This window comes from Ursus maritimus, unplaced genomic scaffold (assembly GCF_017311325.1).
Source record: "Ursus maritimus isolate PB19 unplaced genomic scaffold, ASM1731132v1 scaffold_5, whole genome shotgun sequence".
NCBI lineage: Eukaryota > Metazoa > Chordata > Mammalia > Carnivora > Ursidae > Ursus > Ursus maritimus.
The window spans coordinates 61220245-61247736 of record NW_024426663.1 but is presented as its reverse complement, the minus strand read 5'-3'; the positions used below and the strand labels follow the sequence as shown (position 1 = coordinate 61247736).

Here is a 27492-nt window from a genome sequence, read left to right as displayed (position 1 = left end):
CTCTACCATTTATTTTTTACACTCTCTTTTTACACAGAGATCTCTCTTGGTGTCAATCAGGTTTTTCCCCCCCGAGACTACTCCAAAACTGAGCCTGTAACTCTCAAATTCCCTAACTTTATGCTTCCTACTTAGTTTCAATTTCTAGCCTTCCAAGTGTTTATCAATGACATCTTTGTTCCCTCATTTTAGACTCAGCTGTTAAAAACTGTGAAGTAAGTGGTGTGATTCCTGCATTTTATAGATGGGAAAAAAAAAGGTCTTCGGTTTTCTACTGACACACCGCTACTACACTGGAAAGGCAGGACTCAGACACAGGTGCAGCTGTTCTAAAGGTTAATGCTAATTTCTGTTCAATACTCCTCCTAAAATCAAAAAACAAAAACTACACAAACAAAAACTCCTTCTAAAGCGCCTAATTCAAGTACACCCATGGGTTACCTTCATAAAGCAGTTTATTACTATGACAGATTTATTATTATAAAGATTCTAATTCTATCTCATGTGAGTCTAGAATAACTCATAATTAAATTCTGTGGGGGGCATACACAGATGGGATTAAGAAGTAATTATGCTGCTATATACAACCACATGGCCTTATAAATGGACAAAACTACAACTACCCTCCACCTTTAAAATTAGACTTCCTTTAAGAGGAAACCCTTTACTGATCAGCACTATACTAGGGGAAGGTCAGAAAATACATTACCTAGGTTAGCCAATCTAGCCAATCAGTGATTGGGGGGCGGGGGGAAGATTTCCAGGACATATAGCCATCCACACTTCTTCTGAATTTTTATAATTCTAAGTCCTACTGTGCTTGAGCAACAACACATCCACTGATACCTCATGCAGTGTTTGATAAACAAATCAGTGCTCACTGAATGGTGCGATTATTGTTTTTTAAAATTATCATTATTGTTGTTGTTATTGTTTCAAAATAGCAATTTTAGGTTGGAGCAGGGATACCACACTGATTTTTCAGTGCCAAATCACAGTGAGGCAGACATGGAAAGATGCACAGTACAGCAGTCTGATGATAAAGACCATCTGCTGGCCATATATCCACAGAAGGTATAATCCATCAAAGGGGGACAAAGGAAGAAAAATGGGAAGCCGTTCAACCCTATTCAGCAAATGTTTAAACGAAAGATGGAAGAAACAGAAAGTGAAGAAGCCACTATTACCGGAATGAAAAATATATTAAATCTAACAATACTTTATTATTTTTTAAAAAGATTTTATTTATTTATTTATTTATTTGAGAGAGAGAGAGAGAGAGAGAGAGAGAGAGAGAGTGCACACACACAAGCAGGCAGAGGGGGAGAGGGAGAAGCAGACTCCTCGCTGAGCAGCGAGCCCGATGTGGGACTCGATCCCAGGACCCTGGGATCATGACCTGAGCCAAAGGCAGATGCTTAACTGACTGAGCCTCCCAGGTGCCCACTAAAAATACTGTAAAAGCCTATTAACTGGACTTTTCTTCTAGTCACTTAGCACCTACACAAAAAAATCAGCTTCATGTATAAACTATACACAAATATTTGTACAAACTTACCTTATTATTGCAAACATGGAATTGAAGTTCTTACATTCTCGACAGTGAAGTGCAATTTTAATAAAATGCTTAATAATCTTCATGCGTTTCAGCTGATTCGATTCAGTTAAAATCTCTGAGGCAACCCAGAATGTCTCCTGGTTAACAATGTCCTCAAACTCTTTCAAGTGAGTATTTCCTGTTTTGGAATCTAACTTAAAAAGGTCATCAATGTATTCAGTAGGCTCAATATTACGAAACAAATCAAAGTCCCTCATTGACAGCTGAGTGGCCACCTCAATGGTACTGAGCTGCAGCATGGACAGTTGGCTCTCCTTAACTAGTTCTTGAGCATCTTCATCTGAACATAAGGTTTCTGTTTCCATGTTATTTTTTAAATAATACCTAAAAGAAAAAAATTGTTTTTATAAGTGAATTCACATTTGTAAGGAACACTTTATGACTGCTGTCAAAATGTCATTATATGGTTAATAACATTTTGCCAAAAACATTAGAATATTCATTTAAAGTTGAAATGGAAAATTAACATTGTAAATGAGCAGACTTTAAAGAAGTTACCCTGTCACTCCACCATTTGACATCTATTACTTTAAAGAGTAAAAATAATGGTGATAATGCTGTGAACGTAATCATTTTATGAAACCACTCACACAATGCGTCAACAGCCGTGCGTGCATTCTTGAGGTTTAGCTCTCAGAGGCCTATATGAAGGCAGCTGAGGCAGAGCAGGTACTGTACCAGTATTTGTTCGTGGACAGCAAGAATGAACATCTGAATCAAGACTCCTTACACTTCTATTCAGAAGTTGTTCTTACACTCATTTTCTCCTTCATTTCTGAATTCCCAAGAGAAGCAAAGAAGAATAAAACCGATAAAGGAGGAAAAACCTCTGCACTAATGAGTTCTCCCTTGTGAATACAAAACCTCATTCCAGCAAATGGCACTGATCCGTAACCATAAAAAAGACCTTCATTTTCTTCTTTTTACATCAACAATTCACAACACTTAAAAGTTAAGGGACAAGTTTCACAGCTGGGCTGTATCTTGTATAGGGCTGGTGCTGGGGACAAAAAGGTAACATACTTGTCATCCGTGGCTTTCAGTTCATTCTTTTCTAATATACAACTTGATCGCAGCCTAAGTTTGTGTCCATCTATTTTTGACTATCAAGCAACTATACCTCGTTTTTTCTGTGTGTATGCTGTTCACATGACTCAAAGAACACTATAAATATGTTGAGACCCATTACACTAGTTAATAAAATTATATCTAACATTTATAGTGTGGGCTGACTCATTCATTCTTAAAACATTCCTACATGGTAGGTTCTATTATTATCATCCCCATTTTTTTAATGAGAAAAGTCAAGCAGAGAGAAACCAAGTAACTCACTCTGGTCACACAGCCAGAGCTGGAACTTACGAAGACTGCTGAGCGCTCTGGCTCCAAGGTTTATGCTCTTAAGCACTATGTATAGCTAACAAAGCAATTTTAACCCATTCTCTCTTACCGGTAACCATGAGGGGTAGTCATTTTAAGGTTTCTAAGGATCTTAAACTCTATATAGGAATTTAGGCTCGCTAAAAAAATTTTTCTCAGAGAAAACCACCAGAGTTAATAACAAGTGTACTATAAAAACAATCTTCTAGTTGATCAAATAATATCCAAAGCATATTTTTAAAAATTTTAAAACATTCTTGCATATTCACAGTAGTAAAACTACTTAGAAAAAGAACCGTAAAAATTACTCCTTCTTTTGCCCAAAGTACATTTTAGTCATACTAAAAACAAATTTGTAATTTAACACATACATCCTCAGATACATATAAAGATATGTATCATTTGGTTCCTCATTAAAAAATGGACTGGACTACACCAGTGGTTCTAAGAATTTGTTTTAACAGAAGGGCTAAAATATTTTAGCAAACTGTCCTCCCTTTCCTTCTCCCACTTTCGTGTAGTCCTTATGGGTGCTAACACTCTGAGATTCCATTTACATAATTATGGAGACAAAGCTGAAAAAAGAGAAATCCTACTTTTAGAGAAAATTCAGTGACCCTAAGGCATGATGTTTCTACTTAATATATCTTAATATATACTTAATATATTTACACACGATCTTCAAAAATACATCTAGATAAAGGGGATTAAGGGGTATAAAACCTTTCAGTTATATAATAACTCATGGAGATGAAAACTACAGCACAGGAAATATAGTCAATAATACTGTAATAACACTGTACGGTGACTACACTTTCCATGCTGACCACTGAGCAACACGGAACTATCGAACATGTTGTACACCTGAAACTAATACACCATTGTAGGTTAATTACACCACAATTTAAAAAAATCCAGAAATAAGTACATTCACTAATAAGCACATTCACCTTCCATTGAGCTGAATTCTATCAGCTAATTTGGAGAACTGGTCCGGAAGTCTTCTCTGTTTTATGACACCCTCAGGAGTAACAGAAACTTCACAGAGAGAGTATGTGTCAGACGCACCAGTCAAACCAAATTCATGAACAGCATGACAAACAACTTCTTTAGCTGTAGTGTCTTTACTGATGATAATGTAGCAACTTTGTTGATCTGCTTTGAAAACTCGTATAACTTGATCAGGAATATCTATATAAACACAAAAGTGTGCCTTGTTATTTTCAAGACAATTAAAATCTTCAAAAAGCAATTTACAACAAAAAGATCCCTCTGGACAGTGGTATATACCTATTTCAGGTTAATAGAAATCACTGTTGAATTTATTGATAAATGAATGTATCTACCCTTTCAGGTGACAAAATACTACTATATGTTCATAGAAAAACACACACAGAAAGATAAACATTATCATTTGGAAACCACAATATTTTTTATTTATTACAAACATTCTGATGTCATTAAATACTCTTTGACAAAATAATTTTTAAAAGAGGCATAGGACTCCCTAATATGTACGTTATATTTTTGTATTATCCAAACCTTTAATGACAGACATTTAGGCTGCACATCTTTTATAATAACACTGTGATGACTAATACCACCTTTCCCCCTCCCTGGTAGATAAACCTTTGCAGGCAATCTGATTATTTCCTCAGAGAGGATTTGCTGAATTAGAGGGAGGGTAGGCATATTTTTAAGGTTTTTGAAATATACTGCCAAAATATTCTCCAGAGAGATTGTAATATTTTATAATGCTAGAGTATAAAGAGAGCAATTTTAATCACATTCTTACCAAATTGTTCATTATATATATTTTTTTCATTTTGAAATCCCTATGCTTTTCCTCCCTCTAAAAATATGTCATTACCTTACATTTCGTTTCTTTGATTACTGGTGAGATTCGCTAGTTTAAGGAGTGATTAATATTCCTTCTTTTTAAAAATACTTTTTGATATTCTTTATGCTTTTTCTTACTGAATTACACTAGATAATAATGTTCACTCTACTATACAGTGGCACATGTTTTCCTATTTATTTAACACAGGAAAATTTAAGATATTCATGTGGTTAAACCTCAGTCTTGATCTTTGTGATTTCTGCTATTAGCAGACAAATCCTAATTCAAGATATGCAAAAGTACATAATGATATCTCCTTCCCTCATTCTACCTTGTTTTATTTTGTTACATTGCATTGGCTAAAACTTCCAAAACAATATTCAATACGAAGACCCTGGGCTAATTTTTTAACATTATTCAATATAAGTAAAAGTAATCTGACAGCATGAACACACAGTATATTTCCCAATATTTAATATTAATTAAATATTCTGAATATTAATATCTAATATTCACCTATTTTCTGATAATCATTGTTACAAAAATTTTGTCCTTTAAATTAGGAAAAATGTATTATTTGTGTTTTTCTGGTAAGGACTACAATTGGACTGGGAGATTTTGGTGGCTCAGTTAATTACATACGGTTTGTCTAGCACTATCTTATTAGCATTACATACATTATTAACTTTTAGAGATGAAGAAAAATCACAAATTTGTCTCAAAGCCATCTCAAGTACAATTCTGGCTAAAGGAAAGAAAAGACAAATGAAAGAGATGTGGCAAAAGATAATTTCATAGAATAAGGTACTACTCTGAGGCTCATGGCACAAAAAGAGACTCCCAAAACTGAAAGATTCAACTAAGCATATATGAATATGTGGAAAAGTCTTAAGTGTTCTAGGTCCACTGTCAAGTTGGTAGCAAAAGGCTTCATAAATTCAGTCAAGTCCCTTTCGTAAGATGTATGCACCAAACAGCCTTTCTTGATGTATGCAAATATTTGAGTCACCAAAAGCCTCTTGTTCATATTTCTTTGCAGTGAGTTAATCCTCAGGGTACTGATGACATCAGGTCTCTAAACCTACAAGGCTTAAGGTTAGACTGTTTTATGATCCATCCAAATCAGAGATGCTTCTCTACACTTGGCTAGAAAATGTTTTCAAGCAGAGGAAAATCCCAGTTTGTCAAGAGAAAGATAGTGGACAAAGGGTTTCATTATCCCCTTGAACTCTAGATAAAAAGGTCAAACAACTAACTATTGTTACCTGTACTGTTCCTATCCTCTTTACAAAAATAGGCCTCAGATGTCTGGAACTGGAACAGTTCACTAGGTCTTTGCCGGCAGGACTGGCTAACCTTGAGGGAAAGAGGAGATGCTCTGATCCCCTTCATTAATTTCTCCAGAGAAATTTATTCACAAAGACAGACTGGGAATTTGCACACATTTCATTTTCTCTTCTTTTACTTCCAAATACTATTAACATCATCTGGGAAGGAAATCAGACTTGTATATCTTGCTAAACAGTGTAAAAGAAAGTCATACTCTGTTAAAGCCATTTGTTTCCCATGAGAAGGCCAAACGGTTACATAATCACATCATGTAAGAGGGATCTGGACATCATGAATGGGTACCTCTAGAATAGATCTATAAAAGGGATTATCCAAATGGCACCTTATTACCTAAACCCTGATTAATTCCTAACAAAACAAATCTTTGTTCTAGAAAGAACACTGGTAGTCATGTAGAGAGAAGGACGTGGAAAATCACTGTTTCCAGAACATTACTAACACATTTCAGTACATCACAGAGGAAGTTAAGTGAGGCCACTGAGACTACAATATATTTCCTTATCCTTTTCCACATCCTGGATAAGTTGCTTCTTGACTGAGAAGCAGCATCCCTGCTTTCATTCCACTGCTCTAAGGGTTACCAGAAGACACCTAAACGTAATCTCTTCTCTATTTACTTCTATTTCATATTGGAGCAAGCACCATGCTAGCTTACACAAAAAGACACAATGTTCGCTTCAGATTTTTGCAGAAAGTCATAACCCTGACAAAAGAGAAGAGGGATTCAAGCAAATCTACTATTTGATACACAAGGCTCAACCACCTAATTTGTCACTTTGGTACCAATATGGCTATATGAAATCACAAACAAAAATTACCTGAAGGATTAGAAAAATCCAACATGCTGGTGGTAGGCTGCAGGAGATCAGGGCTACTGGATGAGAGTGTTCCAGGAATAGGCATTATAGCCAGACTGTGCCTGCAGTGTCTCGTTCCCACAATGCTGTCGTCTTGTGATTGGCTCAGGCCTCCGTCGCTTCAAAATAATGGCACAAAAAGTATTTGAGAATTCTTAATGGTAAACGTTTCTTTTCTCTGTACACTGAGGCATAATAACACCAATTCAAAGTGGTGACTTAAAAAATTATGTATTATTTATAGCAATTTAAAAATTTACGGCAATTAAAAAAAATAGGACAACTTTAATTATGAAGACACTCAAAATCTACTTACACTAAAAATTTAACTTATACATCTAAGTAATTCTACTACATCATAAGAAACAGTCATACTGAGTTTCTGTTGGTTTCGGTAGAGAAATTAAATCTGAATGTTCAGGGAGCCTTTAAGATCATCTAATTTTGGTGGACACTAATACATGTATCCAACAACATATAACCACACAACAGCAAAGTTTGCACTCTCAACATAATAGGCTGGTGATCTTCCAGGCAAAGGACAGAGTTGGGTCTAAACCCAAACCAAAAAACCAGCAGGCTGTAGAAAACAAAGGGGCCAGGTCCAAGTGACAAAATAAGAGAAGTCTTTAAACATATGAGCACTGCCCAACCTGAGAAGTGCCCCAACCAGTGATAATGCAGAAAGGATAACAGGAAGATGGAACATAGAAGAACAGTGAACACTGGATACATGTGACAAGCAGAAAGAAGATAAGAGAGGACCAAAATCAAAACAGAGGAAAAAGAATTTTACAGTCTCTTAAGTTTATTCTAAGGACACATTATTTCTTGTGTGATATCTTGAGTCTAATTATTTGGCTATTCCCTAGATGAGAACATCAAAACCACAGCAGAAAGCAAGTCATCTAAAGTTAATTCCCTTCAAAGGTTTCAAAAATATCAATTAAATGGCCATATTTAAGCAAATAAAACACCCCTCTTTTAAAATACTTCAAAGGTTGAGAAGCCAGGCCCCAACCCAGCAAGGATGTGGGACCTGGGATCCAATCTGTGGCTACCTGCCTGGCTCCAGAGGGTACAGAAACCTCCTAGACCTGTTTTCTAGGCTTCTGAGAAAGCACAGGATGAGCAGGGCCTGCCATAGTGCACCTGTACCTTCTCAGGCTCCAGAGAGGCTCTAGGCTTGAAGACTGGGAAAGGGGGAAGGGAGTGTCCTCCTCACCTGTTAAGTCAGCATAAGGCCTAACAAGGCCACCCTGACTCCACACCCCAGCATTTCATTCATTACAGATAATAGCTACATTACTGCCAAATGACCTTATAATAACATTGTGCACCTTTGAAAAGATTTATGGTTTTGAACAGCTTTTAATAACATTTGTTATATTTAAGTTATATTTAACAAGAAAAATACTTTAAAAGTATTACACAGGCAGCTCTAAATCCATCTAAGAGAAAAAATTTAAAAGAAACCTAACCCTGTCATTTAAATTTTAGATACCCAAAAGTCCTACAAAACATAGGATAAATGAAACAGCCCTATACAAACACAGGACAGCAATGAAAAAGATTTCCATTAGCATTAACGACCAAAACACCATTTATTTCTAAGGGTTAAATCAATCCTTTAGGTTAACATTAATTCTCATCTACGTTTTATTCAATGTAGTATTCTATCCAGTACCTGTTACACATACAGAGGTATCACAGAATACTCACCTTTACCATGGAATGGATTAAATGAGTGGTAGGGGATACATCCAGAATATGTTAGGAGTAAAAAATAGGACTTAGGCAAATCAGGAAACTATGCCAGATGAAGTGCAGAGGACAATTAAATAAATAGCTAAAGGACTGCTAACAGCCAGACAAGGAAGAGAGAGATAGGACAAGCAAGACCGCAGAGTTGTCAGGGAAAAGCATGAAGACATGGAAGGGAGCAAAAGTAAGTGTTTCAAGAGCCAGCTATGCATATAAACTTGGTTATTCGCTATGGACCCTGGTTATTAGCTTCTGGACCTTAGTTTCTTCTTCTAAAAATGTGACTATTTCTCCCCCAGGGCTGCCTTAAGGATTAAATTAGGTTATATAGGTGAATATTGTGGCACAGAGGAAAATACAATTCCAATTTTTAAAAACAGTAAAGTACTTTTACTAAAATTAAAATAGAGCAGTACAAACCTAGAAAGGACTTTAAGTAATTCGTACTGAAAAACAGAGAAGGCAGGGTGGAATCAACAGGCACTGTAGATACAGGAAGTATTCACCTGGGGAAAGAGGGCAGTCTAATCTGACAGAAATAAGGCTAAGGAAATACAGTATCTGATAAGGAATTTGTGCTTATGTTAAATTGGTTCCTTATAATCGGGTGTGTATTGCTAAAGATCAGAGCTAAATGTTTTAAGGTTAGGTATGAGAACAAAAGGAAGGCGGCTTTCACCGAAACTATACTTACAGCTTTGTAAGTAATCTACAACAATTTAAATTACAGGGAAAATAAATATTTTTAAATATAACAGGCTTTCTAATTTAATTGCTTTTTGAAAAAAAATCAGCCTGTTTTTGAGCACAGAGGGTCAAGTAACTGAATCCAAAGAAGCAAACTGTTAAAAAGGTTAGCCAGTCCTATTAATAATCACAGTAGAAGCAACTTTAACAATGCTAAAAAGTTTTAATTTTCTATTAAAGGGAACTGGCTTTATTAGTTGCAGTAAGATGGACTGCACTAGGGAGACTAAGAGAAGTGCATGAAACCCTGGAAGTCCTTATCTCTCTTACTGGTATTATTTAACATTACCTCTGCTTTTTAATAAGCAAAGACAGTACACTGTACAGATATAATAATGTAAAGCTGGTTACAGATTCATGGTAATTAAGGTGTGAGCATGTATAAATGAAAACTACACTAATGTTATGTACAACTCATGCTATGACATGAATGGAACAGTATCTAATTAGCAAAATATCCATGCTTTTTTGGAAGCTGAATTAATAAAGCCCATTTGCAAATAATTATGTCATTTCTTACCAAAACAGTCTCCTGAGAAGATGATGCAGTAACAGAAACAAGATAGTTTTGAAAAATTCCTCAATAATTCCCCAACACTAAATTTACTTAAAATAAAATTGCATTTTAGTTTCATATTATGAAACTAAAAAGGCTATGTAAATATCAATATGCAAATAAAAATAATTCCAGTATTAAAAGCAAACAAAGTATGCTGACAAACTATGGGGAGAAAAAATAATTTCTGATAAGCAAACAAGACAGTCTACTACTGGGACTGTTACAAAGAATAGTATGAAGCTGTTACTTAGGCAATTTGTGATTTAAAAAAAAGCAACTAAAAGCTGAGTGATTTAAAAAAGTAGGACATCAGATTTCCTAAATTGTGAAATGTCTTTCACAGTGGTTATTGAAAATGAGCCATTTTTTTCCACTTGTAATTTTCTGGATAATTCTTTCATTTTAAAATTATGTCATGGTTAGGGACTTTGGGAATTATGTATTCTTATCTCAACTATTTGTTCCTTCCTTCTTTTCATATTCTTTTGCCTGACAGATGTAGATACTCTTTCTTCCAGTATTTCTGACAACTCTTACAGAATGAATGCTGCAAAAGGCAGAGACTGAGCGCCCCTTCCAAAGAGCTTGCCACACAGGAGATACTCAGGATTGTGGAATTAAATTCATTGAAGTTTTTTTTCTCACTTAAAAAACATTCAAAGTAGAAAATTTTAAAAATACAGTCAACAAGCAAGGAAGACAAAATTATATATGATACCACAGCCTAGAGAAAATCATAATCAACATTTTTCCTTCTAGTTATTTTTACAGTATATAGCACAATCTATTTAACCAATCCCTATAGCTGGCCATCTAGGGTATTTCCTATTTGTTTTATTACAGATAACACTACTAAGAGCATCTGTATATAAATTCTCACCTAATTATTAGAAATGGAATTACTGAGTCAAAATGTTTTTAAAACTCTCAATAAAAAAATGCCCAAATGCTTTATGGAAAGGTTGCATCATTTCATATTTCCACAGCAGCCTGAGCTATCTGTCTGACGTTATCAATTCGGGCCCTGAGTATTCTCTTGTCAATCTGTGATGAAACAAATGGTACCCTATTTTAAAAATAAATTGCATATCCTTGATTACTATTGATGCAGCACACATGATTCGTGTTCTCTGCCTATTTTTCCATTGCAGTTTTAGTAATTTTTTGTTTATCTATTAAAAGTTACCTGGAAGTCCCAAGAAATAGGACATACATTCATTCTTAAAACTGCTAAGCAACCAGTTTGACAAATCGGTTCTGCAAAAACAGCTCCAGCAAAAAACCTTTATGACCTCTACTAAAATAACTTTTATTTGGCATTTATATGGCTGAAATTATTGCATTTTACTTCACTGAAACATGTTTAGAAGAGATAGTTTAATATTAACTTCTGAAGTGTAGTATTTTATTAATGTTCGCATTCATAGCCAATAGTCTCCTATTGGCACAAGAAACTCAATACATCAGTAAATGAAAAAAAAATTCCCTTCTGAGTTAACTATTTCTACTAGATCTTTCATTTTAGGGGGTGCCAATAAAAGAAAAATGCTTGAAAATACTCAAATGACTGCTCCTGGCTTCATTAATTTCCATGCCTCCCACTGTAACCAAAGAGAGAATCCACATGGTAAAACCAATTCCCACTCCCTGAAGGAGATACTGTGGAGATGAGTTAGCTGCCTGTGTCACTTGAATATAGCTGGCTGGAATCTGACACTAGAAGCTAAAGTCAGTTGCAATCACTGTTCTCTGGTTCTAGAGTACACATGTCACAATTATGCCACTGTTCAATATGAAAACCAGTTTAAGAAGATATATGTATTTCACACCAAATCCACCAGGGTTTCCAGCAATGGAACTCAGGGCATTACCTCTTGAGAACTCCCTTTGAGAACTCTTTTCTGCCTTCTGGTCCTCCATTCATTTCCCTTTTGCTCACTACCTTCTTGCAGACTTCTGGTCATCCAAAACTGTTTGCCATCTTTACACTGTGAGCTAGCCCCACTTATATTCTCCTTAATGCTCATTTATGAGAATAAGACTTTTCTTACAGTGTTCGCTGTCCTTCTGCCATACTGCAGTATGCTCAATATTAAAAGAACTTTGGCTATTTTAAAGTTATCATTTTTATAAACTACTTGCCTCAAGGAGAGCAGTCACTAAGAAAAAATAAAGTAATAGACTTTGTAGAAATGAGTGACATTAAGAACAGAGCTCAGGCTGTGTCAATTCTCTGTAAGCAACCAAATTAAATGAAGAACAAATGTGCTTCCTGACTGGAAGTAAGAACTCAAAAAGAAGAACACTTTCTGATCAGGCAATCTTCAAGATCTTGAACTCTAAAAAAGTTGAGAGGTGACACTTACCTACTTCCAAGTTGCCTCCTCATTAGTGTCCTTGCTATTACTACTACACTGTGCTGCACTTTCAACCCCAAACCACCAAATACAACTAACAGAGCTTCTATGCTCCCTCCTATGACATGAAGTCTGTACCTATAGCATAATATTCAAAGTCCTTCATAACATAGCACTTACCTAACTCTCCTGCTTCATCTCTAGATGTACACACACAAACATACTCTACCTACCAAGCTTGTTCCTGCCTTTGTACAGATCAAAACATTAATCACTTTGTAATGTCTGCTTTCCCTTAGATCATCAAATCTTGGAGAACAAGATACTTGCTTTATCTTTGTACAGTCCTATATTTGGACACTGTGCCTAGTGTATAATAAGTGTGTGGAAAATAAAGGGTTCATGATATGAATTCCTTAGAGGTAGGGACTACCTCTTTTCAGCTCTATAACCATCACTGGGTAATAGTGCTAGGAACTATCAGAAGCCAAGTATTTTCTTTATGTTTTGCTTGAATATTTTTTCTTTCCTTCCTTTCTTCCTTTCTTCATTTCTTTCACTCATTCACTATTTTAAATTATTCAACAGATATTGAGTGCTTACTATGTGCTAAGTACTGAACTTGATTAGAACTTTTGTGATTGCTTTAAGACATAGATAATGTAAAATAAACAGATATAATATAAGCTAGACTATCCTAAATATTTTACAGACCTCAATTTACATTTAAAATCTCAAAGATTCATTCAGTTTTGGTGACATCTCAATTTAGAAACAGAAACAGATTTCATTAAAAAGGTCATTTAGAATTCAGGAAGGAATAAATAGTGCACTAAGAGAAAGATGATTTAGAAGACAAAAAACTAGTATCAGCAAATGTATCCCCAAGATGTCCAAATTTATAGATCAAAGGACTGAAATTAGACCAAAAATACACAAGAAAAGATTGCATAAAATAAAATGGGCAGTCTTTCCTAAAAGTCAAAACAAAACTACTGGAAGATCATATACTCTAGCAGTGGTAATGTCACAGAAACGATGGAAAGATACTGAGATTTTTCTTATTTATGGATTAGAGATTTTATGTGTTGTTTGTATAAAAACCAAAATTGACCCCAAATTCCCTTCCCCCAAATAAAATTTCAGTCAATAGAAAAATATCTACATGATGGAGATTAGCATTACCTACCTAAACAGTTTTGGAGGTAAGATACTAAACCGTGTTTTATCCAAAATTTTCCTGATTTTGTTTCTTCCACCTGAAACAGTGTTTGCTTTTATTTTCTTATTTCCTTTCTCCTGTGATGTGTGTTCAATATCTCCTGGTACATCTTGGATTGAATGGCGATTACTTTTTTTTTCGGCAATTTTAGGAATATGAGGAATACCAGATTTTTCTTGTTCAGTCCTACTAAGTAACTCTTTGAACACTGTGGAAATAAATAAATAAACTTGTCATTTCTTTTCTTCTCATTAGCAAGATTTTATAGGAACAACAAATGTGAAAGATAAACAGTCACTTCTATTACTTGGCCTTTCAGTCTCATTCATTAAACATTATAAAGTTTATACCCATCCTCCATCAGCCATATATACTGATCTCTTCAGTTTTTTTAAGATTTTAAGTAATCTCTATACCCAGCCCAACCCAGTGGGGTTCAAACCCATTACCCTGAGATCAAGAGTCACATGCTCTACCAAATGAGTCAGCCAGGCACCCCCAAGAAAAATTCCATTTTTTTTAAAGGAGGCTTTATGTTCAGCTTGGGGTTCAAACTCATGACCCTGAGATTAAAAGTCGCATGCTCTACCAAGTGAGCCAGCGAGGTACCCCTCTCTTCAGTTTTTATAACTAACCATACTTCTGACATCATTGTCCAAAAGTGGTAAAAGTAAGTCACTGACAAAAATGGAACGGAAGTACAGACAGCATGTTTGTAAAGTCCAGGGCTTCCTATTTAGCAATAATTGCTATGTAATAATAATAAGCAATATAACTGCTAATCAACTCAGATTTTATAAAAACAAGTATTTAGATTTTATTATTTACATATTCTTCCTTATCAAAATATATATTATTCAAGATGAGCTAAAAGTACTGCAGTCAGGCTCAGTTTTGTAAAATTTCGCCAATTAAAAAAAAAAAAGTTTGGCTGGACCAGAAATAAACAGTACTAAATTTAATAATAAATGACAAGTTCTTCAAGATCACATTTATGAGAATTCTGTCACTGCTTACTCAACTAAGAAACATTCACTACAGTGGTTTGAAGGAAACAACCAATCATTCTTCGGTAACTTCGTGTTAATGCGAAGTTTGATGAGTTATTTCATTCGAAGAATTGACTGTCTCACAATCTCTGCCTAGATCAGATTTTTCATCTTGTGAGAGGGGCTATACCTCCTTGGGATCAGGTGAAAAAAAAAGACTATAATCTGTGTAAGACTACGTATCTAGTAACTACATACTAGTTACTTTTAGTAACTATATAATTAGTGATTAGTGTCACCTTTTCCAGTTAGGATAACCTATGTTACCTACGTTTCATTAACTAATATCATGATATCATGAAAATATTTTTTGGTTGCTTTAAATATGTATTCTTAAATAAGACAAATCAACTACTGGAGGGAAAAAATAAAACTAAAAAGAAAATGCTAACATAGAAGGTAACCTTCCTAAAAACTCATGGTGTCTGGGAGGGTCTGAACCAAAGAAAAATGAAGCTACATATTCCTGAATATGCAGGTCTTCAGACGCTATAGCTTTGAGTAGTACTACTTGGTACCTTTATAGAAGAAAAGCTGTAAATTGTATAAATGTGCCCACTGAAAACAGAGAACTGTGATCGTTTTTGTTATTTTGGGGATAACTCAACATCAACATCGTTTCCTTCAACATCAAAGGAGTTACAAGGAAGATTCCAAAAGACAAAGACTTAAAAAATGATGCATTACAACATAAAATAGCTTGGTATTCAGTTGTGAAAGTGGTACCATCTCGAAAGTTTCAACCAGGATGACATATTACCAAAGCATATTGAAAGTTTATAAAAAGCACATTTTCTGCCTTCAAAATAATGGAAATCTTTAGGAGTCACCTTTTAAAGATATTTTGCTTGATTAAAAAGCAATAAATTCCCTTTAGTTTCCTTTGAAAATTATGCTTTATTTTAAGCCATGTGATAAAGGTAAAAATGCCTTTTTGAGCTAAAATCGATATGCATTCATGCAAAGAAAAATTTACTGACCTACAAACATGTCAGGCACTATACCAAATGTCTGCAGATTCCCCGTTGTGGAACAGTAAATTTAAGATACATGGTACAGAAGGAACGTAAGTCAAGGGATAGCAAGAAAGGGAAAATCCTCCCTAATTAAGTCACTGTCTAAGAGAAGTTCAGTAAGGTGTAAGTAGATTTTAACTAGGCAAAAAGAAGGGAAGGAGGAATGATGCTAGGTAGAGGAAATCTCAAGTTCCAAGTCCCTGTCTTAAAAGGAAACTTAAAGAAAATTAAGATCACTAGGGAACAAGGTAGACAAGGGGCCTAAAAATGCTATGGTGAGGTGCCTGAATTTTTTGTGACGAGCAACAGGGAATCTTTAAATAGGCCGCAGATATTCCTGCCTGCGGTGTGTACTTAAGGCAACTCAAGAGTGTACGAAGAAGTTTATATCCTCACCGGACTTGCGTAGTTATAAATAAAGCTGTAGAGATTTTGATTTATAGATGAAGAGAAAAATAGTGAATTTTAAAAATTAGTTAAGGTTCAGGACAAAAATTAATAGAAGGTGAGCAAACGTAATTACAATGCCATTAAAGAGCAATATTAAATAGATGAATCAGAAATGAAGGTGCCCAAGAATCATAAATTTGATTACATAAAGAGTAAAAATTTCTCAGTCTCTACATATACGTATGTACGTTTAAACACACACATAAACACACCACAAGCAAGCAAAGTCAAAAGACAACTTGGGGAAATATTTGCAATCCTTAAGACTAAAAAGATATTGTCCTTTTTTATAACACATTCGAACAAATCAATAAAAAACAAGAAACTCAATATAAAAATGGAAAATGAAAAGACTTTGTGAAAAAGAAATGTTAACATGTAAAAAAGGTACTGAACTTCCCTCATCATTAAATAATGTCCATCAATAACCATAAAGTTGATTATACCCACTGCAGAGGCATTCTTATACAATGGTAAATAAAAGCGTATGTAGATTGGGATATACTTTTGGAAAGTCAAAGTGCAGTATTGTCAAAATTAATTCCACCATGAGAAATTTACCTTACAAGTATATCTACATAAGCATAAAAGTACAAAGGATTTTTATTTCAACACTATAAAATAGCAAAAATTGGAAACAACCTAAAACGCCCATCAATATGACATTAGCTCAACAGATTATAATACTGCAATAGATTTCTATTCAACAATTACGCAAGAAATATATCTGTATCAACTCCTGTGCAAAGATCCAGAATACTGTACACAGCAGGGTCCACTGTATACCTTTCTTTAATGTTTTAATTTTCAAAACATACACATGTATTACTTTTATTAAAACATTAAAATGCTAATAATTAATTATCTGAGTGGTGAGATTTTCAAACATGTTACAAAGCTGTGAAAGCGAAGAGGAACAGATGAGCTAAAATTCCACGGCAAGAAGATGGTAAACTGAGACTCCCTGCTCTTTTCTTCTCTAAACACGAAGTGGCAATTAGGTAGAGGGACTCTACTAGAGGAAAAATAATTTTTAACGGCTTCGAGTACTGGCATAAACCTGGAATAAAAAGAAGTCCCAAAGCAGAGCTGCCTTCCTCCATGGGAGGTATCTACTCTCAGGACAATGCAGAAGGCTGGGGACTTGTTGGAAATTCCGTACAGTCTCACGGTACTTAGGAGACAAAGTCACACAACAGAGATGATGTGCAACAAACACATTACATATTTAACTGCTTGGAGAGGGAGGCTCAGGAGCAAAGCTCACAATCTCTGAAGGGCTGAACTTAAAAAAAGACAAAAAGCCACAAGACTCTGAACCAAAAGCCATGCCTTAGGTAGAGATTGGGGGTGAGGGTACGAGGACAAGGCTGACAAAGCAGAGTACAATTTCCCACAATCTCTCTGTACTCAAGGACAAAGTTCCATTAGAAAAGGGGCCTGCCTGCATCAAGCACATGACAAACCTCACTCTCAGTCTGAAACATGGGTACATTTTAAGTAATTTTGTAACTGAGCCTCACCCAGCCCAATTCCCCTTACCTCATTGCTTAACCAGAGGAAATGGCAAATCCTTTCTATGAAAAAATATTAATTTCCCTACTTGCTTAGGTTTCTTTATATACTAAGCATAGCATACCAAAAAAACATTGTAAGACACACAAAGTAAGACACAACGATAACCAGGAAGCCAAGGGGGGGGGGGTTGCAGAAAATAAAAACCCAAATTTTGGAATTAACACCCAAGAGTTTTGTAATTACCATTATAAATAAATTTAAAATATACCGGGAAGAGATAAAATGGATGAAAACACGGTGCAACAGAGAACTGGAATTTATAAAAGAGATTCAAATGGGAATTCTAGAACTAAAAAATTAATTATCTAAAATTAAGCTCTCTGCATGTGTTCAACAGCAGACTGGATACAGAAGAAAATAGGAAGACTGCTTAAATGCAGGTCATTAGAAATATCCAAACTGAAGCACAAGTAGGGGAAAAGATAGAACAGAACAGACTCTAAGAGATGCATGGGACACAGATCTTTTAACACATAAGGAAATGATCTCTCACATGGAAAGAAGACAGAAGAGCAAGGACAATATCTCAAGTCATAATGGCCATTAAATTTCTCAAAGTGATGAGACATCAATGCACAAATTCAAAAGTTCCACAAAGCCCAAACTAAATACGAAGAGACCTGTACTAAGGGATCCTTGTAATAGTTAAAATTGCTCTGAGTCCTGTTCATAAGAAATGGAAAATGTTGCTATCTTTGTTTAGCCTTCTGTGGGCTGTGGTTCCCATGTTCAGTTTTGAAAGCTTTGGAGTGCTATCTCCATCTGTCTGCTTTGTGCCACCACTCAGTCTGGGACCTGGGCAGAGGTCTACTGGCATGCCAGTTCTCCAAGTTTCTGGTATGCTAAGTAGGATCACATCCATGCACACACAACATGGAGGTGAGCCTGGGATCTCATTAACAACTTATGAGGTTGTCTCTTCCATCTCAGTTATCAACCTACTAATTTCCAGTTCCTCAGTTTACCTTTTCAGTCCTCTAGAAATAAACTAATGAAGTGCCCACTGTAGCACTTTAGGGGCCAAGTAAGAGGACAGAGAGAGTGTGGGAAAACAACAATGAAGGTGGCCTTGCCTTCTTGGAGCCACAGCTCAATACTTAAGGGTGAAGAAGGTTCCCCTCTCAGAATTTTGCCTTGTGCAGCCTTGTGTTGCAGGCTACTGTCAATGCTACTGGATTACTTGGAGGCTGAGGCCTGACAGAGTGCAGAAAAGAAGAGGGGGGGAAAAAACTGTGGGAATTCCCTTTCTCACTCCTCAAATCAGCTTTCTTGCCAGCTCAGGGGATACTGGAGTGAAAAAAAAAAATCAATTCACTACTGGTAGTGGGACTTTGAACTTTCCGAGTTCTTCAATGGGCCGATCACGATTCTGGCCAGGTTTTATTGTTGAGCTTAGTGGCAAATAAAAGGGGGCATGTGTTTTACTCCATCTCACCTGGAAATGGCACCCTTAATTTGATTTTTAACTTCACAGATGTAAGATAGTTACCTCATAGTCTGTGTTTGATATTCTGGAGCTCCTCTGGTTTTGTTTCTGTTGGCTGTGGATTACACTGACTTCTAAGAGAGCCTCACAATCTTTGATTCTTTGCTTGACTCTATACTTGAAAAATTATTTTTACAAATAAGAGGTTACTGCTAGAATTTTCAGAAGAGTATTTATATGTTCTTTTATGTTCTTTTGCCAGGCCCCCAAGGTCCGGGGCTACAGCCAGGGCCAAAACTTGAAGTCCTTCCGAGTTGCTTAGAGCACAACCCTCATCCACTTCAAAGTTAGCCATTCAAGGTCTCAATGCTCAATAAAGGCCGTTAGTGAGAGTGGTCTGGCCCTGGTGGGCTCTCTAAACTAAAAACCTGTGATTTTTATCCAGCAGTTCCTCTTCTCAGCTACAATCTAAGACTGAAAATGTCCATGGAGAAAAAAAGATCTTTTGGGGATACAGTTTCGGTAGGGGGGAAAAGATGTGACATGCAGACTTTGTGCTCCTAGCAACTGCAGGATTCCAACTCTTTAGCCTTTTCCTGGGAGTCTATTGCCCAAAAATGCTGTTTCTCCGGTGCTTTTCTGTACTGGTCAATGTCCCACAGCACATACGGCTCCAGTTCACCTCTTTCTGGTCTGATCTCTGTTCTTTGTCAGACAGTTCTTAGCTCTCATTCTGAATTTTTATGCTTCTTTGTAGCTACTTTTATATTTAGTCTAACTTTTCTGGTTGTTCTAAGTCAACACTGGAAACAGAATGTTAAAACAAGTTTAATTCAGTTTGCACAGATTTTAGGTGGACCTTTGAATTAGAAGAGTCCCATCCTTCTTTCATTCTTGGATACTCTATTACTGTTGCATCAATACTTTATTCTCCACATTTTCTTTTAGATTTCCTGGAATAAAAGGCTCAATGCTATTTGTTGTTGTTGTTGTTCTACAGTCTGGGAGATTTCCTCAACTTTATTACCTACTCCCTCTACTGAATGTTTTTGTCTTTGCTACCATGTTTTAAGTTACTCTGAGTTCTTTCTTTCTCAGTGACTGTTCCTTTTTTCCTAATGCCCTGTTCTTGTTTTAAGAGATGAATTTTTAAATCTCTCTGAGCACAGTTCTAGAAATGTTTTTCCTCTTTTCCTTAACTATTTTCTCCAGAATCCCTAAGCTTACTTATTAGGTTCCTCACCATGCCTCCTCAACGATACTGGTTCTCCTATTCCTGGCCATCAGTTTTATTTAACACAAAATGACCAAATATGGTTTGCTCTGGTATCATCTAAACAAATCTGTCTTCTGGTCAGTTTTCCTATTTGTAGGTATGTCTTTTCTTTTTTTCATTTATTTGAGAGAGCGAGAGCGTGCATGCACGCACGCGTGCACACACACGAGTAGAGGAAGCGGCAGAGGAAAGCAAGAAGCACGCTCCCCACTGAGCAAGGAGCCTGATGCGGGACTTGATCCCAGGACCCCAGGATCATGACCTGAGCCAAAGGCAGATGCTTAACCAACTGAGGCACCCAGGCGCCTCTCCTATTTGTAGGTATTCTGACTGTGAGTTCTATACAGGACTACCTAACTGGGCAACTTTTCTTCACCATAATGCCAGAGTTACTAGAGCTTTTTTCCAGGTGTGACAGACATCTAGACTAAAATGCTCCATATCTACAAATGTTTTATTAATATTCCTTCGAGATACTCTTAGGTGTTTTGTTTGGACAAAAGTCACCGACCATACTCTGCCTAGGATAAGGAACGAGGTGGTGAGGACACAGGCCCCTTTTGTAGTATCACATAATGCCTGCCCTCTGCCACATCCAATCTAGAGTTCTGCTGGGCAATTGTTTCTCACCACTCAAGGAGTTCTAAGGTGGTGGCTTCCCTGACTTTTACATCCTTCAGATCTCCTTTTTCTGTCTTCCAGGGGTCATGGTATTAACCATCAAATTTACTATTTCTATATTTTTATACATAAAAGTTTTTTTTTTTTAAAGATTTTATTTATTTATTCGACAGAGACAGAGACAGCCAGCGAGAGAGGGAACACAAGCAGGGGGAGTGGGAGAGGAAGAAGCAGGCTCATAGTGGAGGAGCCCGATGTGGGGCTCGATCCCATAACGCCGGGATCACGCCCTGAGCCGAAGGCAGACGCTTAACCGCTGTGCCACCCAGGCGCCCCTATACATAAAAGTTTTTGATACCTGTTAGTAATTACTATGTGATGGCACAAAAAGTTAAAGTGTTTGATCCGTGTAAGAACCTTATGAAATACAGCCGGAGAAAGTCAAGCTTGGAGAATCATTTGCTCTAAGTGACAGAGCAAGCTCTGCTTTCTTATTTTACAATATCAGAATCTTTTTAATTTAACCCACAGGTTTTGTTTCTAGAAAGTAGTTCAAACTCAGGAAATCCAGAAACTGGGAAGGCTTACTTATTTTACACTAAAAAATATAATATTAGGAAATTGCAAATAGACAGTTATGTATCAGATTTAACAGGACATAATTCAGTAGAAAGGACACAAGTGAAAAGAGGAAAAATAGCAAGTGTTTCATTTTTCACTATGACTAAGTGCAGTGTAAGGAGGAGTCAAAGTGAAAAAATAAAACACACTTCCTCTTCCGTAGGCACAGCTTTTAAATTCAACTCCTAGTTTTCAAAATGCAACCCAAATGACTTAGAGGAATTTTTCCCCCCTACTTCATAAAGACTCTTAAATTTTCTTTGATAATTTTCAAATTATGATGCTGTTTTTATTGTTGCCCTTTTCAGAATTTCAGAGAATATCCTCTGGTATCTAATGAAACCAAGTTACAGTAAGTCTTCTCTAAAAGAAAAAAAAATGCAAGTACAAGCTTAGTCTTTGCTTCATTCAAACAGAAGCATGATCAAAACACGCTGCGGACACAGTAATCGGCATTTTTACATAGAAAGGTAGAGAACACTGTTATTAAAAAGCTGGAATTCACTGATCGTTTTATTTTCATGAAACAGCTAATCTAGCATTCACATTATTTCAGAAAGGCAGTTAAACTTAAGCAGTACTATGATGTGCACATTAGCAGGGGGAATAAACGCCTATGACTTTTATGCTTCATTCAGATCATTCTAAGTTTCACTCAGTGCCTCCCAGCAAAGTATAGTACATAATACCTCCTCAGCAGACATTTCATAAACGACTAACTAAACATACTTGCATGCCTATTTTAAATCTTACTTCTAAGACACCAAAATAATACAAAAAATGAAAAATGAAAATTCTAGAATACACAGTGTCATATCTCAACACTAAGGAATCAAAAAATTTTCAAAGAGCTCAGAGAGAATATGTATTTTTTACTTTTTTTTTTTTACTATTTTACTAATTTACTATTTTAATTTTACTTTTCTTTTCATTGTAGTACTTTTTCTCTTTTTTATTACCAAACAAAACCAAAAAACAAAAAGCCTCAGTTTTTACAACAAAACTCACCAAAAATGTTGGTCTTCACGGTAAGTGCAAGATGCGTATTATTCCTTAAAATTTCAAGGGCCTTCACAAAGGTAATATTCTCAAAGTTTTGTCCATTTACTTCCATTATCTTGAGAAAAGCAGTTGTAAAATATAAATTAAGACAAAAACAATATTAGTTCTGCAACCTTAAGTTTAATGGTGAAAAAAAGTAAACTTGAACAAAACGCACCCATATGTGAACAATGGTTATCTCTGTGAGAAGTGAAGCTACCTCTTCTTTTCTTTTCTATTGTATTTCCCCCAATATCTACTAAAAACATTTTTTGAACATTCTTTCCCTCTGAGATCGTATCAAAGACATTTAAAAAAAAAAACACAGCCTGGTTTATATATGAAGGAAAAATCTAAATCATGTCAGATCAGATGATAAAAATTAGTGCCTGTGTATATATGTGCAAATTTTATTGAAATTTTCTAAATGCAAATGTATTGCATTTAAGAGATAACTCATTCAAAAGTGATACTCTGAATACATCTAGTATCATTTCTTGACAATGAATGAACCAGCAAGTCAAGCAACAAGCACCACTGTGATGGGTTCTTCCACGTGACACGGCTCAACCTTCACAGCAGGGATCCCCAAACTCAGCTGTACCTCAAAACCACACAGAAAGTTTTCTTAAAACATACTAATTCTAACAAAAAAGGATAGAGATAAACATAATGAGAGAAAAAAAAAAGTAGCATAGAGGACAGGTGTCAGGGATTGACACAATCATTCTAAAAGGATAAAAGACTGAAAGGCAAAATATTATGAAAAGAAAAAAAAATCACAGAAGTAAAATTCAAAGTTGAAAAAAGTCTTGAGTCTACATACTGAACTGGCTCAATACCATGCAAAGATAGTAAAGAGAACTAACACAGCCCAATGAAAATTTTGAATCCCAAGGACAGAGAACAAAGACTCTGTAAACATCACCGTGTAGTAGTGGGTAGTGGGACAAACAGAGAGCTAGAAAAGAAAAATAAAGACTGGTTTGGACTTCTCTCTCTCTCTTTTTTTTTAAGATTTTTATTTACTTATTTGACAGAGACACAGCCAGCAAGAGAGGGAACACAAGCAGGGGGAGTGGGAGAGGAAGAAGCAGGCTCCCCAGCAGAGCAGGGAGCCCGATGCGGGGCTGGATCCCAGGACCCCGGGATCACGCCCTGGGCTAAAGGCAGACACCCAATGACTGAGCCACCCAGGCGCCCCATGGTTTGGACTTCTCTTGGGCTATGCTAAGGTCATGTGACACTTTTCTGTAACATCAAAGTTCTGAGGGAAAAATAACAATGACCAAAGAATCTTATACTCCACTGAACAAGAGCATTATCAGACATGCAAGGACACATAAAACTATAGCACCTATTGGCCCTTTTTGAGAAAAGTACTAGAAAAGGTACCAGGAGTACTAGAAGACAACTGTGAAATGAATCACAATAATGGAGATACAGGGCATAGATGAAATGGAGGTGATCAATGAAATCAGTAAGACAGGTATAAATGTCTACATCGTTATTAGTGATAAACTCACGAAACTTAATGCAAATGTCAAAAGTATTCTTAAAAGAAGATAAACGACGTTAAATATGACTTAGTAGCTAGATATAAAATTTCAGATAATTTTAATAATAACTGGGAAGACTGAGGGAAGAAGTAAAAAGCTGATCAATTTTCTCTCAAGAATGAAATCATTTGATTTTATTGGTTTTCTTTTTCTGTGAAGAATGAGATGCTCAAATGTGTTTAAAATAAAATACTAGAACAATAAATACACTGACTCCAGAATTCTAGCTACGAGATATTCTTAATGACTAGAGTGGGGTTAGACCCAGAAATATCTATGTTTAAAAAGTTCCCTTAGGAGAAGAAGGGAATCATTATAACACTAAATCAGCTTCCTAACCCTTTGATATGTGGGCTGGATAACTCTTTATTGTGGGGGATGCGCTGTTGCAGCACGTTGTAGGTTGCTCAGCAGCATCCTTGGCCTCTTATCCACTAGATGCTAGTAGCAACCCCCAGGTCATGAGAATCAAAAATATCTCCAAACATGCCAAATGTCTCCTGAGGGAGAAAATCACTCCTAGTTGAGAGCCCCCGCTCTGCAGTGTAGAACTTTTTATAATGTGAATGCATTCACTATTTTAAAAGGAAAGTGCATTAGTATGATTCAGTTAAAAGTAAAATAAAGCTACATCCTAAATGAATAATTGAACTAGTAGAATTTTAGAAAGGGAAAACATAACCTTCCCAAGTGATTCACCTGAATTTGAAAAACTACTCTTCGGTGTGCATGAGAATCACCTAGAGAGCTCTGTTAAAAATACAGATTCCTTGGGGCGCCTGGGTGGCACAGCGGTTAAGCGCCTGCCTTCGGCTCAGGGCATGATCCCGGCGTTCTGGGATCGAGCCCCACATCAGGCTCCTCCACTGGGAGACTGCTTCTTCCTCTCCCACTCCCCCTGCTTGTGTTCCCTCTCTCGCTGGCTGTCTCTCTCTGTCAAATAAATAAATAAAATCTTAAAAAAAAAAAAAAAATACAGATTCCTAGAGCTCATCTCTGGAGAATGTGACTAGTATGATTAACAGAACTGAGGTGGGCATAGTAATTACATTTTTTGGTAACAAGGTTGTCAGGAATCACCTCTGGGAACACAATGCTCACTCTACAGCTACCTACTTTCTCCTAATGTCTCCTTTTTCCTAGTCCCTCACCTGGCTTCCTCTGCTTAGGGATGTAGTTCTGTTACCATATGAACACTAAGCTGAAACCATCATTCATGGCAATCTTTGGCCACTTACCTTTTTATTTACCTATTTAATTTGTAAAGACTTTATTTAAGAGAGAGAGCGCACGTACAAAAGTGAGCATGAGTGGGGGGCAGAGGGTGGAGTAGACTCCCAACTGAGCAGGGAACCCCACATGGGACTCGATCCCAGGACCCCGAGATCACGACCTGAGCCGAAGACAGACAATTAACCGACTGAGCCCCCAGGTGCCCTTCATTTTAATTTTTAATTGAATTCCCTTAAATTGATTATGCTTACTTGAAGAATATCACATGTGAAAAAAAGGAACAGACATATTACTTCCAAAAAAGCTTTAATTCACGTGCTTAGTTATTTACTTACCTGATCACCACGTTTCAGTCCGGCATCAGCAGCTTTGCTACTAGGTTCTACTCCTTCAACAAAAATACCAAACCCCTTCTCACTCCCTCCATTAAGGCTGAAATGCAGAGGGGACTCTCGGGAAGCCTTTTGCAGCACCACCTGTCTCCATTTGGCCTTTGCAGCACAGGCAATATTCAATAAGCGGAGATGACCATTCATTTTCTAAAAAAGCAAAAAAGGGTATAATGTATGTAAATTTATGTATCTATGCCTATAGACTTTAAAAAAAATCACCTAAAATTATTAGAATCAGAGATACCTTGAAATACAGAGTAAAGAACATGTAAGCCACCATACATAAAACTGAAGGAGGGAAAACTTCCGCCCCAGAGCACTGTCAAGATAATGATCTCACAATATGATTTTTAGAAACTGCTCAATAATCACAGGTTAGAAAAGATTTCAAAATGATGTCTCATTTAGAGAGGGAAGACAAAATGTGACTTCTCATGGCCTGAACTGTCCTAATACATCACCACTACTATCTTGCTCATCTCCTGGCTGTTACATAAATCCAGAAACTTTATAAACCTTCATTTAAAACCTTAAAGGACCTGAACCACCTTTCTGAATACAGTCATACTGAAAGACACATTCAAGTCCCTAGCTCTTCGTGGTATATTATTCCTGTATTATTTTACATCTTTCTTAAGCTTAGTAATATTCTCACTTTCAGATAGTAATACCAATTTAATACTCAACTGTTCTCAAATAGCATAGTACGTGTAAACCTCATGTCCATAAAAAGCAGCTAAAGTTTCTTCAGGACAAGGGCCAAGCCTTACACCTGTTCTGATCCTAACACCTTGGGAGCATAAAGTAGAACTGAATAAATACCTGATGACTGAATGATTACCAAAAAAGAAATCCCATGATTGTAAGGTAATTTCTATTTTCCATTAGCGTGTAAATATCTACATAGCGAGCACTGGAAAACACAAATGATGGTGGTAAGCTTCTACAGCCTCTTAATCAAGTTCCCCTGTCTCTGTTCATTCTTCCCATTTTGCATAGAGCTGAAGTGCTGCTGAGAAAGCTATAGGAACTAAGAGGTAAGGGTACGGACAGAAATCTGCGTATTTGTCCCTTTTCAACTCAATCCACTTACACTCTGAGAAACAGCAAAGGTTCTTGGGCATTTGCTATGTGCCAGGTTTTTGTTGTTGTTGTTGTTTTTTCCCCAGATTGTTACATTCATTAGCTCATTATAAACCCTGTAACAATCCCCATCAACTAGCGGCTCCTACCTATAAAGACAACTGCATAAAAGGCTAAGCAACTTATTCAAGTTCACATGTCTAACAGGTGGGATAGCTGCATTATTAATTTACTTCCCAAAATTTCAAGTTGCTTGGAGGACATAAATCCAGCTGCAGTTCAAAGTTTGTATCTGACAGAGTAAATGGAATTATAAATAGCTGCTGTGAAAGTTAACACGACCTTGCGGGGATTATTTTAGGTGTTGTATATTTAGAACAAGTGAAATCACATGCAGAAGGGAGACTCAGAATGTCTAATGCAGAGCTGATACATAAAATAGGTCTTGAAGGT

The 27492-nt window shown here is 36.4% G+C and overlaps 1 protein-coding gene across 4 annotated transcripts in view; it reads right to left on the bottom strand.

Annotated features, from left to right (window-relative positions):
• RAPGEF6 (Rap guanine nucleotide exchange factor 6) overlaps nt 1-27492 on the bottom strand; it is a 179207-nt gene that overhangs the window by 38665 nt on the left and 113050 nt on the right. For all 4 annotated transcript variants that reach the window (XM_040622495.1, XM_040622494.1, XM_008698967.2 and 1 more), the window contains 6 exons: nt 25900-26103; nt 22740-22848; nt 13662-13902; nt 7007-7164; nt 3949-4189; nt 1559-1942 (listed from right to left, as the gene is read on the bottom strand). In XM_040622495.1, the coding sequence (XP_040478429.1) occupies nt 1559-1942; nt 3949-4189; nt 7007-7164; nt 13662-13902; nt 22740-22848; nt 25900-26103 (1337 nt within the window). The remainder of the gene's footprint in view (nt 1-1558; nt 1943-3948; nt 4190-7006; nt 7165-13661; nt 13903-22739; nt 22849-25899; nt 26104-27492) is intronic.